This window comes from Theobroma cacao, chromosome 5 (assembly GCF_053813885.1).
Source record: "Theobroma cacao isolate CCN51 chromosome 5, ASM5381388v1, whole genome shotgun sequence".
Taxonomy (NCBI): Eukaryota; Viridiplantae; Streptophyta; class Magnoliopsida; order Malvales; family Malvaceae; genus Theobroma; species Theobroma cacao.
This window is the reverse complement of record NC_142643.1, coordinates 43,231,332-43,248,660: the sequence shown is the minus strand read 5'-3', so window position 1 is coordinate 43,248,660 and position 17,329 is coordinate 43,231,332. Positions and strand designations below refer to the sequence as shown.

Sequence of the window (17,329 nt, the reverse complement as noted above, 5' to 3'; positions counted from 1 at the left end):
TGTTAATTTTATACATATCATTTCTTGTTAATAAATTTTTTATAATTAATATATATTTTATTAATTATTTTAAATATCATTTTTAAATTTTAATTCATTTTTTATGAATTAATTTTAATTTATTAATTTAATTTTTATTAATAATATACATAAATTTAATTTAATCAAGTATTTAATAAAATATTTAATAGGTAATGTCTAAGATATCTAAATATGGAATTGAATGAAAAAAAAAAAACTTAATCAAGTATTTTTTTTCAAATATAGAATGGCTATGTGATTTAATTTTTTTAAAAAAAAATAATTTATAGGGGTAAAAATTTAGTAACATTGATGACACAGAAGGTAACTCCCCGATTTGGGTCTTTTACATTCTTAGTTCCGATTCCTGCACTTTGAGGATGGAGTTCGGGAACAGGGGTTTTATCATGCCAAAATGTGGTATTTGTTTATTTATAAATGGCGAAAGAAACTCTAAACAGGGTTGAGAGATGAGAATAATTAATTCAAAAAAAAAATGTAAATTCTTTTTATTATATAATACAAAACATAATAATCATAACAGAAAAATAATTAAATATCAACATAAACCTACATTACAAAATGAGCCAAAGTACAAAACCCAAAAGGGAAAGAGCTTGTATCCAGAAACATTACAACATTTCAAGGTAACTAGCTTCAACGGTAAACCTTTATCTATCAAAAACAGCATTTATGAAAAGAGAAAACTATATATATAATTACAAAATATTAGAAGTCCTAGACTTATGCATCTTATCTTCCTGTGAAGATGGAGGCAATGAAGAAGATGAGAATGCAGCACGGTAAGACGAAGATGCAAGTTGAGCAAGGGCTGGAACAGCACCACCTGTAGAGTTTTTCAAGAGAGGTACTGTCAGAGATATCAAGTGGCAACCATAAAAACAAGTTAATATGATTTAAAATCAAGCTATTATAATTTCATGAAACAAGATTTCACAGGAAATGATTCTATTTTCTCAGAGAATAAATAATATATACTCCCAATGCAAATGCCAAAATGCTAACCGAATAACCTACCAATAACAAAACTTGTAAACGGTATCTATCCTAAAAATTATTTAGCCAAAGATGCAATCAAGACAGATTGTCAAAATTTGGACAGCAGTTACTTGAACTACCAAATGTAAACTCAACATGGATCCTGACAAGTTAAAATTGTCAGGGTGCAAGAAGAAGAGAGAGAAAAACATACTTTTTGCAAAGTGGATTTCAGGCAGAGGAAGGTCAAACTTTAGATCGTTGACCATTGTTTAATAATAACTAGGTTTTGTGCAGTACCGAGGCATTCCCATGACAATCATAGAACATATTTGTCCAATATTTTAAGGGAATGAACATCAGGAAATCTTAGGAAGCACAAAATTTTCCAAGACACTCTTTACAGTCTAAGTTAAGAAACTTTAATTCACTAGTTAAGTAAACATGATACCAAAGGAGCTTGAGCAAACATGAAAGAGACAAAATAATACTAAAAACAAACCTTTTTTTTTGTTGCATAAAATGTTATTAAGAAAGTCGCAAATCATTTTAAGTCACAAATACATAAGATAGCCATTGAAGAGAAAATTTCTAACCTGCCAACCCTGCACAAGCAGAAGAGAACACTATAACAGGTGGAGCCTGTATGTAAATAAAGATATTTTGTAAGTTATCCTTTTCCATTGATGAGAAAGATGAACATAGTATGCAGTACAGAAAGTTCAGCAGGCAGCACCACAAGAAAGGTGAGTGGTGAACCAGCAGGAACAGCCATAAACCAAATGGTTCTTGACAAGCAGGCAGCACCACAAGAAAATGAAAATGTATTAACCTTGACAAACAACTCATCCAAAGCATTAATGGACAGGAATCACCCTTGATCAGGTCATAATTGCAAACAAGGTACAGCAACTAAATAAGGACAGTTTGCATCTCATCAGTTATCATAGAAGAAGGGGTCTAAAATGCAGCAAAGTAAACCCAACTACTAGCAAATTCAAGATCATATGATGACTATCAAGCTCTGCTCAAGTATCTACTCAAGACTTAAAATGTAAATCTATGTCCAAAGATTGGAAAACAACTCAAAACACGCATTAAAATAGCAAGAAATTTGGCATATTAAAGAACTTACTCCAATGAGGAAATGTACCCACATGGGTCCTTTAACCCACCTCCTGACAAGTGGCATCACTGCGCCAAAAAACACAAGTCAGAAATACAAACTAAACTCTGTTCTTTACATGTGGTGCATCAAAAATAACTACTGAAATGGTGGGATAGAGTTATAGTCTTATAAAGTATGTCAATTAGACATCCAACAGCAACAACCATGCATAGTAAACGCATAAATAGATTATAACAATATACCAACAGAGTAAGATTCATAATTCATATGTCAGAGGTAAGACGAGTGAAACATATTTTACAAACTTAGCTAGTGAACTTCATTTGTGCTTGAATTATTTAAAAACCAATCATTGACAGAAATTGTAAATGTCAAAGACTTATTTGAAAGTTAACTCTTCTGAAGCAATGTGGAAACAATTATCACCTAAATGAAAGTTTCTTAAAGGGCAAAAGTCTATAGAAGGCAATGCACTAAAAAAGACCATTGAAGAAGCCAGGACAGTTACACAGAAACTTAAGTTACAGTAATATGATCAAATCACATGAACTGAACTACATCTAACGAGCCCACAAAGAAGAAACAGAACATTATACCATGGTTGAATCCGTAGAATGCACTTGTAGTACCGCCAACAGCAGAGCCAATCTAAAATAACAAGAACAAACATTCAAACTACGGCACCCCTTAGAAGTATAAAGTACCAACAAATAGAGAAGCAAAAACTGCAAGAACATTGTAATATTGGAAACCCAGTTCTATTAAACTGAAAAACTATCCAAATTTCCACAAACCCATTAAATAAAATACCAAAAAAAGGGTCAGAATTAGCATCAGCAAAACATATCCGAAATTGCCACAAGAAAAAAATATGTAAAATGGAAAAAAGAGAAGAAAAGGGAAGGGAATTCTTACCATAGAAAAACTATCCCTCACAAGTGGAGCAACAGTCCATTCACTTGTTTCCTGCACCATAAAACACGAAAGAGAAAAAAAAAACTTCTAAAATTAAAACAAAATTTGAAAAAAAAAATAGAAAGAAAAAGATGAAAGTAAACATTATTACCATCTCTTTGGAAAGAGGGCCAGCGCAGTGATGGCAACGCAAATTGGTTCGAGGGTTTGAATTTGCCATTGCGTTTTCTCCCCTTTTGTTAATTATTATTATTTTTTTCAATGTTTCTGAGACCAAATCCAAAACCCCTCCACAAGAGGCCCCTGAGACTCTGAGCTTGAGACTTTTGGTTCGAAGGGTTTTAAGAAGGGGAGTTTTTGTTGAGAGTGGAAGAGAGTCAGAGGTTTATGGGAGAGATAGCCCGTAAATAGCTGCCACGTGGTATTTGCCTCACAACTGCCCAGTGAGAAAAGGGCCTAAAGGGTTTGTTTCCTTGGGCTTTTGGGATCTTCTTCTTCCTTGGTTTTTTGGGGTTATTTGGGCTTCAAATTTTGGGTTTGGGAGGTTTTGAATGGGCCTATAATCCTTAAAAAAATCCATAACCAAAAAACAAATAAATCACTAAAGTAAATTGATAATCAATTGCCCTTCATCATGGAAATTGCTTTAACCAGAAAGCAAATGAAATCCAACTCATTGAAACTATTGGCCTAACCTTATTGAATTATTTGAATCTAAAGTGTGAAGCAATTTTTTCCATTTACACTGTCTAAGAATGAATTGGAGACTTAACAGATAAGCAAAGCATATTGCCGACACGCCTACCTAAATGGCTACAACAGTCTGCTGGTTGGTTTTAATTATCACCAAATCATATTCATATATATATATATAATCATTTGATTATCAATTAGGTACTAAATGCCAACCAATTTCATCACAAGTATTTAGTTAAGTCCAGCCTGATCACATGGTTGTAGCCCACAGATTAAACATTATCTTGGAATAGCATGCCAATGCTTACAATAATTATAAACATTTTTATATTGTACCGGTAAACCGCTCGTGCCCATATATTCAATTCCAAAAGTAAAAATCACTTTGTCTACTAGAAGTTCATCACAAAATATGTTCATTCCTTCCACCCAATTTGTTGCAATTGCCAATAATAACAATGACCCAATTCCATGTGTACTGTGTTGATGGCCATGATTTGAAGGCATCCACGTTTTGCATACAAACTGTTTCAAGTTTGAAGAGTAGGTGGAACTTGAAAGTAAGAATAGCAGATGGTATTATACTTACTGGTCCAACACCGGGTACACTAGGAACTTTCAGGAATCCTTAGCCAGTAAGTTCCTTTCCTTTTTATTGGATTTAAGTGTATAAATATACAACTACATGCATTGTTCAATTTCATCATCTTCATTACGTTTCTAGAGAGAGAGGGTAAAGAGGAGAAAAGAAAGAGAAAGAGAGATGCCGCCACCAGGATGGGGACCGCCGCCAGGAGGACCGCCAGGGCCTCCCGGAATATGTGGCTGCTTTGATTTTCTTTGTGGTGGTATTTGCCGTCTTATATCTTCATGGTGAGTTGTTGGTATCATTTCATTCCCAAAGCTAGCCATTGGGTTATGTTGCTTGATAATGATCATGTTGTTCTTGCGAGATTAAATTGAGTTTGTAGTATGTTGCTGTTTGATAATATTGCTAGAGTTGCTTGGATTCCTAACACCATCAATTCTTAAGAAAGGAAAAAATTACCAATATATAGTTAATTTATGTAAAAAACAAAATCCTTAAATCAAATTCATATTTCTAAAGTAATGCTGCACTTGAGCTTAGTTCTTTTGTTTCCTGTTATAAATAATTATTAATTTATATAACACAAGTTCTAAATGTGGTATGCATGAACTTAAAAGTGAATATATGAAATAATACATTAAACTGGATCACAATTTGAGCTCAAATATTTAAGAAACATTTCCACCTATATCAAGAGAATCATCAATAATTTTCGTAATTAGTGCATTTTCACTTCTTTATCATGTTTTTTATGTTAATATTATTATTATTATTATTATTATTAGGCTAACTTTTTTTTTTGCTTTTCTCTTTTTTGTAGTTTTTATGTGCTGTGCTGTTGCTGCATCTTTGAAAGCTGCTGTGGGCCAATGTTCGGTGGGCCACCTGGACCTCCTGGGCCACGACCTTTTTAATCAGCCCCTTTCCATTTTTCTGTCACTCTGTTTCTTTTCTAGTTGTAAATCATGATTTATGACGCCATTTATGCACATGCAAATAAAATTCTAAAACATGTGCCTCTGAGTTTAATTTGAATGCCTATTCTACTTTTATTTGTGAGTTTAATTTATTTTAGCACACCATTGTTTTCTTCGTCTACAAAAAAGAAAAGGCAATAGTTATGAAATTTTGAATGTCAGACAAAAAAAGATTATTAAACTAGTTAAAAACAAAGAATTATAAAATCATCAGGATAAGTTAATATGCATATATGGACAGCTTGCACTGTTTCAATACAACATGCATGATGGCTAATTGGAAGATTTATTTTATTAGCCACATGAAAGCAAAATTGCAAAAATGCACCAAGGGTTGGCCATGCAAGAATTCCTTGAGAACAGCAGCCACTCATGATCCGTCTCAGTCTTCTTCTTCTTCTGCCTCTCTCAACCACTACAATAAAAGCCAGGGGATACATGAGCAGAGCAGTGATGTTCATTTGACAATCATAGAAGCCAGATGCACACCCTTATAAACATTATTAGCTCATTTCTTACCTGTAGAAACTTTTCTGCACGCTGAACAAAAACTTTATCCGATTCATCTGCCCCTTCCTTCTCATCAGCCCACCTTAAAATAGCATCTTCTTCTAGAATGTCTTTATCATAAAGAAGATGCAAAATCTGTGAAGGAAAAAATCACATGAACAGCATGTTACATTCAAACTCATATGCTCCATTTTCTTGTATACTAATCTGGATCTCATGCTGCTTTCTCTAGTCAAGAAGCACGCAAATACACAAATAAAGGGCAATTGCCATGCAAATTTCATCACCAACCTATTAAGACATCTTAAACATAGGAGCTAGACTAGTTACCCCGCTATTGCCGTCTAGGTCTGGACCTATTCTCATTTATCAATCAAATCAGGTTTACCATAAAAGGTTATTGAATACTGACTAAGACAAATCATGGAGTAATTACAATATGCTTTTAGTTGTTTAGCGTTAAAAGGTTAGCTATTTAATTGCGAGATTGGCTACAGAAACTTTGTGAAACCTTACTAGCCAGATCTTATCAACCTATCTCTCTCTACACATTTAAACCCCACTACATCTAGGTATATCATTAGAAATACCTGTGCAAACAATGGGGAGAACTCCTTCGCAGATTCCAGGCATATTTCTTCAAATTTCAAGATAACCTCAATCTGTCAGGCAATACCATAAAAAATATTAGCACAATTAGAATATATACACATTAAAGCTCATCAATCAAAATAGAGATTAAAAAAATTCCAGACGAAAACGCAAAATCAAAAGTAGCCATCCCAAATTGAGGCATAATTAATAGCCAAAATAACAAGGGCATAAACAATTAACAGGCAAAATGACAATGCCTAAGGACAAGACTTTTCTGTAGGTTCCTTAAATCATTTTCCTCATGTTCCCCCAATAAAATGAGCCAAATGTTTAAAATTTGCTGTCTTGGCATGAACCACACCAACTTTATTTTGTCAAATCAGCAAATATGAATGCTTGGCTCATTTACATAAGGAATCTTAGATCAGTTCTAGCCATGTCTAGATTGATGACAAGGCAAGGATAATCCCCAGAAAATTACAGTTATAGATAGACAGGCAGTGATGACAGGAAAAGTGTGCATTGATTTTGACATGGTACAAAAACTGAGAAGTTACCCCACCCATCTAATGAATGATACAAAAAATGAAATTAGATGTATCAGTCCACAACAAATATTATTTTCTTCATCTTATAATTATTATTTAATCAGATACAACATATGGAAATTTCTGCCAGATCAACAACACAAACCTCCTCATCTATATCATGCAGGAAAGACTTCAAAAGGTTTTGCCATGTCGTGATCACATCTGCAGCATTTCTATGTAATTCACCTGCGCAATAGATTGAAGACTTAGTAGTTACAAAAATGTTAAGCATGGAGGCTGATGTCAAAAATAAAAGATAAACTGATCTATTGGTGTTTTTTCAGTGGGAAAGAGCATCAAAGGATTGACAAGAGAAAGACGTGCGCTTGTATTATAGACAATTCGCAAGCATGCACATTTATGCAGATACATAGCTGAAATAATTGAACCACTCAGCAGAAATGCAGAAAAGACGATTAAGGTAAAATAAGTATAGTTAGGAGAATCATCTACTGTCCACTTCTGTCCTATACTGCACAGTATTTGCACTCATGGCTAACAATTCTGCTAACACATGGGAGACAGCTTCAACATTTTCCAAATAATTTTTCAAGTTAAATCCAAGGATATGGCTCCATGCTACCAGTGTTGTCACTCTAGCAGACCAATCAAAATCATCAAGAAACAGCATTATAAAGTCAACAAAGATTTTACACAACTTCTGAGAAGATTAGAGGGCTATCATCATTGTTGTTTTGAACACATCATGTGTGACTGCCAGTAAGACAACTAAAATTGAACTACAAAATCAATATGCAACCACTAAACTTGGTCCATGGTAAACAGACTTGAACATGATTTAAAGATTAAGAATATAAATCACTAAGACCTAACATATCATTGTTGACTTCATATGTTTTTTATGATAACATAACATTCCTCTTTCATTAATGTCTAACTTCACTATTTAAGTGTAGAGGAAAAACTTAACCTCCTCAATAAAATTAGTGTTTAAAGGCAAGGTCACAAAATAGATAGGTTAATCAGTAAAAGTGAGAAAGATGAAAAAGGTTAGTGAAGACATAACCGAGTAACAAGTTGAAGCAAAATAAAAAAATCTTAATTCATTAGCACTAGGCTTAACTGATTAAGAAAGTATCGGACAAAGAAAAACAGAAGTGTGCTAATCAGTTAAGGCATGGGTTAATTGATTAGAGCACAAAACTTGAAGAACCTCCAAGCGCCAAAATTCAAATTTCAAATAAGTATGACTGTTGAAGGGAGCCAAAAAAGAGAAATTCAAATTCAAAAGTTTTTTAATTGATAAGAGCTTGTGTTAATCGGTTAAGATTGAAGGAAGTGAAGCGTCAATCAGTTAAAGAGAGAGTTAACCAATTAAGGGAAGCCTACTGAGTAAAGAATCATGAAAACAGAGATCTCTTACTCGGTTAGAGTCTCCTGTAATCAGTTAACGCAAAGTACACAGCAGCAAGATAGTGTAAGACAGAAAAGCTATAATCGGTTAAAGCTGCCTGTAACCAGTCAGCCAAACTCTGTATACCCATTTGAATTTAAATACTAGAAGACAAAATAACGGTTAAAATGGCATCAAAGTTGTCCCTAACGACTAGAATCTGTTTTGAACAATAAAATCTATCCCCCAAGTATAAAAGGAAGCTCCAACGGTCAAAGAAGGGTGATTGAACCAAAAAAGAACCATTTTGAGCAAAAAGTCGAATATCCTTCACACCAAAAACACCTGCTCTGCATTTTTATTCTAGAAAAAGTATTTAAGCTTACTTGTAATCTTTCCATATTTATAAAGACAGAAATTGTACTCATTTTTCTTGAGAATTTAGAGTGTGGGAAGAACTCTAAAAGTCATTGTAAGAGATTAAAGCTTATGTTAGAAGCTTACTTTGTAAAAGTTTGGTGGAAGTTGTTAATTCCACTGGAATAGTGAAGTTAGGTTGAAAATCCTTGATTGAGAGATCAAGGTAGTGGATGTAAGTCAAGGGTACCAAACCACTATAAATTCTCTTGCATTGTTCACTTCTCTCTACCCTTCCTTACTTGGTGTCTTTTAGCCACTACAAGCTTTAAATCTCTCTCTCAAATTGATTAAAAGTCTACAATTCAAAAAAGACTGATCTTAAAATTTTTAGTATTATTCACCCCCCTCTAGCATTCCAATGAGACCAACATTCATGACAAGAAGGAATTGGTTAATGGTGCTATAATAATTTAGAAAATGCTGTAATTTGGGGCTCCTAGGATGGATGAGTTAGATCAAAATTTTTTAGATGCAAACAACTCACTGTCCACTAATGTGACCATTACAACCGCTTTGCAATTTTTAGGTCTGTAAAAATGGAAGCTAGAAGCCTACTTGTGTGTACATATATGCATCCGTATGAATATTGAATTCAATCATTTAAGCATGCATGATCAAATCGGGTTTCTTTGCATCAATTCAGTGTAAAAGATAGTGCCACCAAACTAGCCATGAAAGAAAAACAAATTAAACGAAAAGAAATGAATACGTTAATAATACACTTACTAGAAGAGCTATGTGGAGATTCTACTGCCAATTTCATCATTGAGTAAAATATTGCTCCAGCACAATCCACAGATGCCATGTTGTAAGACAATCTGAAGAAATAGTAGGAAACAAGTCAGGCAACATATTAGTCCATAACTAATCTTCAATGAGAATTACAACAAAAGTTAAGTCTGAACAGATCTTTGAAGCAATAAAAGAAGAAAATCAATGCTAAAAGTTATTGGCGATCCCCCCAGGGAGATGGAATCAAGGATGGTCTGTGAGAGATAAGTGGTAATTCTGTTGAACTTGTCAAGCACCTTTCTGTTGCTAAACAGGCATCAGACTAGGAGGGATAAACAAGGCTGAATCAGACAAAATATAACTCAAAAAAAAATGTGGCCCTGCTAAATAAGAAGCCATTTTAACATGCACCCGTAAACCATGATAAGCAATAGCAAAAAGAAGAGCCATTGTTAACAGCAAAACTTACATGATACAAACTATATCCATTTTTGGAAAAAGTTCCAATTTTAGGTTTTATACTTTCAAATAATGTAAAAGGAGAGGACTTTTAACACAGACAATTTAGGAAAAGATTAAAAAATTTTAGTTGTGAGGTCCATCACTAGGTTTACGGCCTTGACTTGCTCAGAGATTTAAATAAACAGAACTTACCGAAGTGCATTCACCTCTAAGATTACATGGTCTACTTTGACATTTTCATGAACAGCCCTTAAAAAGGTCGCTTCCACCTGCAAACCAGAATGGAAACTGTAAATAATTCTTTGCACTACATCCTATTACCAGCAATCCAGTCAAAACACTACCTCTTTCTCAAAGGAAACATAGTCATCTCTAGAGCCTTCATTATCACCATCTTCGGAATCATTAGCATCAGAATCAGATTTCAGCTCTCCTGAAGGTGAGAGAACATTGCCATCTTGAGTTAACAATTCCTCATCCTCATCTTTATCTAGCATTATCTTTGCCAGTTTATCTGAGGGAATGGGTGCAACTGAATGCCTCCATTCCTCATCATGCCCTCCTTCAAAGATTGACCAAATATAACCAACTCCACCGGTACCAAGCTGATAATCCATATACAATTGCATCATGAGGGTTATTATTTAATTGCCAAAGAAGCGTGTGAGAGAGAGAAAGAGATAAACAAAAGTCTATGTCATAGACACATTCATATTCAACATGATGTGCTATTTAATAATATCAAGATAGATAAATCATGAATTTTTTTTTCCTATTTCACAATACTCTTGAATTACATTATTAATTCATACTTTCTCCAAATTCACTCTGCACCAATTTGCAAGCGAAACCAGTAACAATGCCTTAAAGTAATATCAGAAGCAAGCCAAAGATCTAACCTCAGATGTGGGCCCATGTCGTGTCTCGGATAAATCAGATGTTATATCCCCATTCAATTTAGCTGCTGCATCAATAATTGCTTTGTTAACTTCTATACGGAGATATAATGATGAAGATCTCTCTTTTACAGAAGATAAACCATAGCTTACCACAAGTATAAAAGAAAAAAGATCATGGGCACAAATTATCAATCAATAAACAGGACATAGAAAGAGGTATGTGCTGAAATATAAAGAACTCTGCCAAAAACAATAACCAAAATCAAGCTATATTTCATTTCTACTTCCTTAGCAGCAGAGAGAAACTCCACATCTCCATATCCATGTGCACCAATATTTTATACCAAGAGGAAGCGAGAAAGGCAGTACTAACCATGTAATCTGGAAGTATAAAACAAATAAGGAAACAACTAAAAAATGCAATGCATATAGCATCTCAAAGAATCAGACACAGCAAATGACAAAAATTAGACTCAAGCCAACTAACCTCACTGTAGTCAAAGGTAGGACAAACCACATAATATTTTTTTTTTTGAACAATCTGCACAGAATCAAATCGTTTTCCACAAGTTTCAACCAAAGTGATTTGTGTTCTGTCATTAGTTTTCACCCATTCAACCAAACCTAATCAGCATATTCCTACACCTATGCTGTCCATAATGAAACCACTTCGGACAACTTTCTCTCAAATTATGCCGAATGACTAGAATCCCACCTTCTTACAGGGCAATTCTCATTCAGACCACATTTACGCACATACAATATTGTAACTGCAAATACTCAACACCACCACTCAATAGAATTTCTTTCAGCAGGACAAGCATCCTTCTCTTAGACATCAAAACACTTTGCTATATGCAACCAATTCCAACACATTTCCTGTTTCTTTTGGTTATATGTGTCTTATATTGCCTTTTTATTTTTTTATCTATTACGGGGAAACTTCATAAAGGGGATATATACAAGAGCAAGAATTTCAAAGATGATAAAGAACAGAAGAATGGTAGTTTTAATTAAATTTGAAAATAGACTCTTGAGTCTAACTCCCATGTACTTTTTTGCAAGAAAAAGGTGCATAAAGCTCTGGTTGCTTATCAGTTATAAATAAATTGCAAAATTTTATTTCCAAGAAAAAAGTTGAAACAATATGTCTCAGGCACCGATGTCAAGTATATACAAGATAGACTGCAAATAGTGACAACCAAAAGAAATAGAAAAATAAAACACTGCCCTCAACTGAAAGAAAGAATAGATCAACGAAGAAATTAGTTCTGACTGATATATCTAAATCCATAAACCTGCATGATATTGGAAAGGCTTCTTCATTTGTCACTACAAAGTACCAGCCCATAATATGTCATATCTATAGATTCTAGACACATAATATGTTAGATGAGATTTCATTGATAAAAAGTGGACAAATAAGTAGACCTCATGTGCTATGTTTAAAATAAAATCAAGTTGCAGTATCACAGTATCCACTGAAGACCTTAAACAATTGTTTTAAAAAAGAAAAAAAAAACAAAAAAAGCAAGAGAAGAAATTAGGAACTTATATACGCTTGGAACTTACATGGAAGCTCTACATTGCCACTACTACTGTCAGCATATTCCAATTCCTCATCACTATCTTGCTGGGTTGGCTGTTGAAGTAAAGAAACCATTGAATACGCAGGAACAACAAACTGTTGTCCAACTACAACCTGGAGAAAAGAAAGTTAAGATCTCTTGCAATCAACAAATAAGCAGAGAACAATTCCTTTGAACTATAGAAAAAGCATTATTAACTGGAGAAAATGTTGATGAATGTATAAGAAAAAGGAAAACACAAGGATCTATATTAGGCATACTGTTTCGAACCTCCGGCTTCCATTAACAATAGGACCTGGGAGAAGAGCGAGAATGACCATGGGTAGGTTGCAAAACAGATAATAATAAACAAACTCAAAGGGTGTAGCTAGGACTTTGGGAAGGGTAGGGATTAGATTGACTTTTGTAATAAGACATGACATTGTATTAAAGGAGGATGAAGCATAACCACAAAAAATAATAATTACTCATATAGCAATTACTAACATTTTAAGTAGAGCCTTTTTTGTGCATACATAGTAAAACGTTTTAAATCCCACAAAGAGTAAATCTGGTTGACCTGATGTTTCAATAGTAGCAAGAAATTAGAAGCTGCACTCCAGACCGGAATGAGAACAAGGCCAACAAAACTCAAAAGTTTTGAGTTACTTCAGTTGGGAGACAGCTCATAATGATATTGCTGCAATATATCCCAAAATTTTAAGTCTAAATCACTTATTAATATTTGAACCAGCATATATCTTGGGGCATGATGCAACTCCTTATGACAGCATATAACCATTTATTTGAAACTAATCCTTATACTAATATTATAAGATTTGACACGTCAACAATGGATCTAAAATGTTTGAAGGGATGCATACCTTGAAAGATAAAACAACACCAGGTTCCAAAACTGCTCCTGACTTCATTGTCACGCCATCACATACTATTGCATGCCTTAATTCACAGCCATCTTCAATGGTAACATTATTCCATATATAGGAGCCTTCTATTGTAACATTTGATCCAATAGTACACCCTTCTCCAATGACAGAATGAGAGATTTTTGTGTCATTCCCTATTTCGGTGCCTTGTCCAATGACAATGAATGGACCTATTTGTGCAGAACGTGACAGTGTGATTTCTGAAAAAAAAAAAAAAGTTATAAGAAAAAGAAAATGTTAATTTAACCACTTCCAGTGAAATTCCTCAATAAAAAACAAATCAAATAGGTAAAAATATTAGTGATGCAAACCTACACGTTTAAAGCGTGAAAATTTTTATTGCAGTCAAATACAAAACCTTAATTCCTTTCTACCTATACCTGATGCTCGGTAAGTTCCCCGCCTCTCAACTCTTATTGCAGAATTTCCACAGAGTACATCTGGCACAAACGGATAAGTCCACCTCTGAATTATGTCCTTGCTAATGGTATCATAGCTTCGAAAGTTATCTATCCTAGCCGCATAACTTGAGTGAATTTCATGAGTAAAAATCTTGTAACCCATAATCTGCAGCCGTAAATAATTAGCGTTAGGACTGGAAAGCAATAACATACTGAATCTTACAATATTCAGTCTGGTCGCAATTAGCAAATGGAATATTTCTCAAGTTCTATGCTTCTGTTTATCATAAGTACTACATCATATACAATGTATGACATTTTTGTATGTTACTTGCATAGCATTATACTAAGATACACATAAATGTATGTAACTTTCATTCCAAAATCCTAGGAATTTCTATAATTCCTGTAATTTTGTTGATTTTTATATTTTTGTGAATTTATCAGTATTTAGGGGTATAAATATACCAATTAAAACTGAGCATTATAATGACTACAAATGCCTACATTTAGTGAAGAAACAATAATTCATTGTTTTTATGAAGTTGCAACACATGTTTACCTAATCCAAGAAGCAGTAAAATAAGCAAAGATGCTTGCATGAAAAAATATAAAATTAAAGGAAGCATGATAGTTTAGGGGAAAAAAAAGTTGCTTTCTAAATTCTAATGCAAAGATCTAGAATAAAGCTTCCTGCACAGCTATCATATGGTTATGCTTATCCAGACATTTGGGTGTATAAAGACAACCCTCCAAGTTCTTCCATGTCTTATTTTTTTTAACTTTCCTTTGTGTTCATGCACATATTTTCTTTTTGTTGTAGGCAAGGGATGATAAAAGAGTATAATACGTAGCACGTACATCATCAACCAGCAATCCTTTTACAAAATGACGTCGTAGATGTTGATAGTCAAAATTGTCTGTAAAAAGACTTAGTACTTCTTCAGAGCATATGTCAATATAACAATCCTGCAAAACCAAAACCTAACTATTTAGTGAACAATTATCGACTAAAGAGAAATAGCATATATCATATATGTTTAACCTTTATCCAGGTAATATGTTAAAATGAAAATAAAGAATTTGGGCTATTGACTAATGTCACCAACTGAAAGACATTGTTTACAAATGCAGGTACCAGTAGCAAAAGGTTTCAAGTGTTGTAGCATGGAAAAAGTTAGAATCTTAAAATGGGCCTAGGTTGAAGTCAAGGTTTAAAATTCTTTCTAATTCTGGGAGAATCAAAGTGCCAATCAAAACAGTTAAAACCCTATAGAGAAAGAGGGTAAAGACTGTCTACAATAAAATGTATCAAAATTTCAGAGTGAATAATGAATGAAGAACAAAGTATTGTTACAAAGAGCCATTGGAGATAAGCAAACAACTTCATAACAAATATATAGTAGCACAGAAACAGACATATTGACTGCTGCCTATAAATTGAAATAAGCAAGAATTTTATGGCATCAAAAACTTGCCAACCAAGTAAAAGTTCACACACATTATATCTATGTTATCATTATTTAGAAATGATTCTGTTCACTACCATGAGAAGCAACTAGAATTTGCAAAGAGTTACACCAAAACCAAAAAAAGATCAAATTTTTCACTAACATATTAACAACTTCCCTTTTAGTGTCTGTGTGTGAGAAGAATTAATGATGGCATAAAGGGTAATCTGAAAAACAACCAGAGAATTTCATGGGATGATCTGAAGAATGAACCTGCTTATCATTGTGCAGAACGGTAGAAGGATTATCAGCTATCAGTGTTTTGTCAAGAGATATAAACCCTTTTGAATATTCTGCTTTATCCTCATAACATAAAAGCTGTTTCGTGTCGGGATTTATAGCCATAAAGAGTTCATCAGTGCCAAGTCTAGACTGCTGAGTAATTGGAGAAGGCTTTGACTGTTTAACAACCATGGTCATTATTGCATTGGCGTCCTTTTTCCTTCTCTCCTTATGTTCTTGAAGTGCCTGAGTAAGTGACATGTTGCTCACTGTATCTCCACTAATAAGAACAAAATCTCCATGTATCTGAAAAGATAAGAAGAAAAAACAGGAGGTAATGAGTGAAACAAGCTCCAAATCATGAATGTTGTAAGGAAGGTCCAAACATGAGATTATAAATCACCAAAAATCTACAAAAAAAAGCAGCATCCCAACTATAAACTCTACAAAAGATCTAAACCTATTGAGAAATGAGGTTCAACCAAAAAGAACTCTAGTAATGTGGTCCTCATTACCTTTACATAGAAAACTTGTCTACATTTAAAAAAACAAAAAAAAAAAGAAAAGAAAAAACGTTAACTGCCCACAGCAATGACTGTGAAATGCTAATGATGGTGACTGTTCACATTTAATTAGAGGTGATCCATGATGGTCAAAGATTAATAGCTCAATGCTCCAAATTCCAACATTAACGCATCTGCATAGTCTAGGCAACAGAAACGTAGGACCCAAACATCACACAAGAGGCAATCCGATAGCTACATCCATAGGCCTTCAAGTCATGCCAAAGTTGTAATGATAATCCAAGAGTTTCTAATTAAAACATAAGCCTGTTGTCAATTTCACATGGATTTTGGCAGTCGAAAAATTTTAACATGGTGTTGGATAATTTGGTATTCATTAGACATTTGCTTTCTATAATATTTGTTTCTATTCTCCAGAAGCACCTGTGAACAAACTGGTGCAATGATTCTTTAAATTTCAACAACCTTATGAAGTAGATTTTCCACATTACTTGACAGTGTTTAATTTCAATTAAAATGCATTTCAATCTTATTAACACATTTCTGAAAAAGACTAAAAAATACAACATTACCACATGGCGTTCGTAAATCAAACGCAAAGCATCACCAGCACTAATGGAATTGTGAGATTCGATCGTTGCAACCAAAAAATTCGGCTGAGAAGACCAATCCGAACTCTCCAAATAATCAATGACTTGTTTCGAATGAGCACAGCAGAACACAAAAACCTCCTCCACTCCCGCGGATTCAAGCCACGCTAATGTGTAGTCTATCATCGGGATATTCGCTAATGGCAACAACACCTTCAACAAAAGAAATGATGTTCATAACTAAAACAATTAACAACCTTTGAGTAAATAAGTATACGAATATAAATACGGATTTTTATACGGATACCTTGGGGCGTTCAAGGGTGATTGGACGGAACTTGGTGGTGAAGCTATCGGCTAAAAGAATGGCTTGCAATGGATGACGTGCGAGCTCCTCGGGGTCCTCCGACACCCTAGCGGTTGCGCCCTTTTTCTGTGCAACCATCTCTCCAGTCCTTCCTCTTCTTCTTGTTCTTCTTCTTCACGAAGATTATTAAACTGAAGTTAATAGAATGAAAATTGGGCAGAAAGAAAAAATCCGTTAATTAGGAAACTAATTTTAAAAATTCAAAAACCCCAGTTGAGGGCTTTCAAGCTTGAAGGAGAGAAGAGAACAGTGTTCGAAGATGATTTTTGGGGTTTTGGCTAGACATAATTTAACAGACAGCTTTTGCCAGTG

At 34.1% G+C, this 17,329-nt stretch overlaps 2 protein-coding genes and 1 long non-coding RNA gene across 5 annotated transcripts; 1 reads left to right on the top strand and 2 right to left on the bottom strand.

Annotated features, from left to right (window-relative positions):
- Positions 1-559: 559 nt before the first annotated feature.
- LOC18599908 (uncharacterized) lies at positions 560-3,438 on the bottom strand. 2 transcript variants are annotated; one of them, XM_018120789.2, is made up of 6 exons: positions 3,216-3,438; positions 3,065-3,115; positions 2,746-2,797; positions 2,156-2,214; positions 1,617-1,662; positions 560-868 (listed from the first exon to the last, which is right to left on the bottom strand). In XM_018120789.2, exons 1-6 carry the CDS (start codon positions 3,282-3,284, stop codon positions 741-743), a joined length of 405 nt encoding a protein of 134 aa, XP_017976278.2. In that variant the 5' UTR covers positions 3,285-3,438; the 3' UTR covers positions 560-740. The 2 variants fall into 2 exon arrangements, with proteins under 2 accessions (XP_017976278.2, XP_088662311.1); XM_088806185.1 differs by lacking the exon at positions 1,617-1,662 and having other exon boundaries at positions 3,216-3,418.
- Positions 3,439-4,034: 596 nt separating this feature from the next.
- Positions 4,035-5,401, top strand: LOC18599907 (uncharacterized). The gene is made up of 2 exons (XR_001928177.2): positions 4,035-4,633; positions 5,170-5,401. It is a non-coding gene; the product is annotated as an uncharacterized LOC18599907 (long non-coding RNA).
- Positions 5,402-5,525: 124 nt separating this feature from the next.
- LOC18599906 (uncharacterized) lies at positions 5,526-17,329 on the bottom strand. Of its 2 annotated transcripts, none has more exons than XM_007030095.3 (15): positions 16,958-17,329; positions 16,633-16,863; positions 15,528-15,842; positions 14,665-14,772; positions 13,783-13,969; positions 13,340-13,602; positions 12,460-12,589; positions 10,888-10,952; positions 10,333-10,593; positions 10,181-10,257; positions 9,521-9,612; positions 7,124-7,206; positions 6,427-6,498; positions 5,846-5,971; positions 5,526-5,741 (listed from the first exon to the last, which is right to left on the bottom strand). In XM_007030095.3, the coding sequence occupies exons 1-15, from the start codon at positions 17,093-17,095 to the stop codon at positions 5,709-5,711; spliced, it is 2,181 nt and encodes a 726-aa protein (XP_007030157.3). In that variant the 5' UTR covers positions 17,096-17,329; the 3' UTR covers positions 5,526-5,708. The 2 variants fall into 2 exon arrangements, with proteins under 2 accessions (XP_007030157.3, XP_007030159.3); XM_007030097.3 differs by having other exon boundaries at positions 10,888-10,949.

Excerpts from the sequence above, each read along its gene's own strand:
- LOC18599908 (XM_018120789.2), bottom strand. The coding sequence starts at position 3,284 with ATGGCAAATTCAAACCCTCGAACCAATTTGCGTTGCCATCACTGCGCT. Across the intron at positions 3,116-3,215 it reads GCCCTCTTTCCAAAGAGATG|GAAACAAGTGAATGGACTGT; the intron begins GTAATAATGTTT and ends TTTATGGTGCAG. Across the intron at positions 1,663-2,155 it reads GGGTACATTTCCTCATTGGA|GCTCCACCTGTTATAGTGTT; the intron begins GTAAGTTCTTTA and ends ATTTACATACAG.
- LOC18599906 (XM_007030095.3), bottom strand. The coding sequence starts at position 17,095 with ATGGTTGCACAGAAAAAGGGCGCAACCGCTAGGGTGTCGGAGGACCCC. Across the intron at positions 9,613-10,180 it reads TTAGAGGTGAATGCACTTCG|ATTGTCTTACAACATGGCAT; the intron begins GTAAGTTCTGTT and ends CTATTTCTTCAG. Across the intron at positions 5,742-5,845 it reads GTGCAGAAAAGTTTCTACAG|TGGTTGAGAGAGGCAGAAGA; the intron begins GTAAGAAATGAG and ends CTTTTATTGTAG.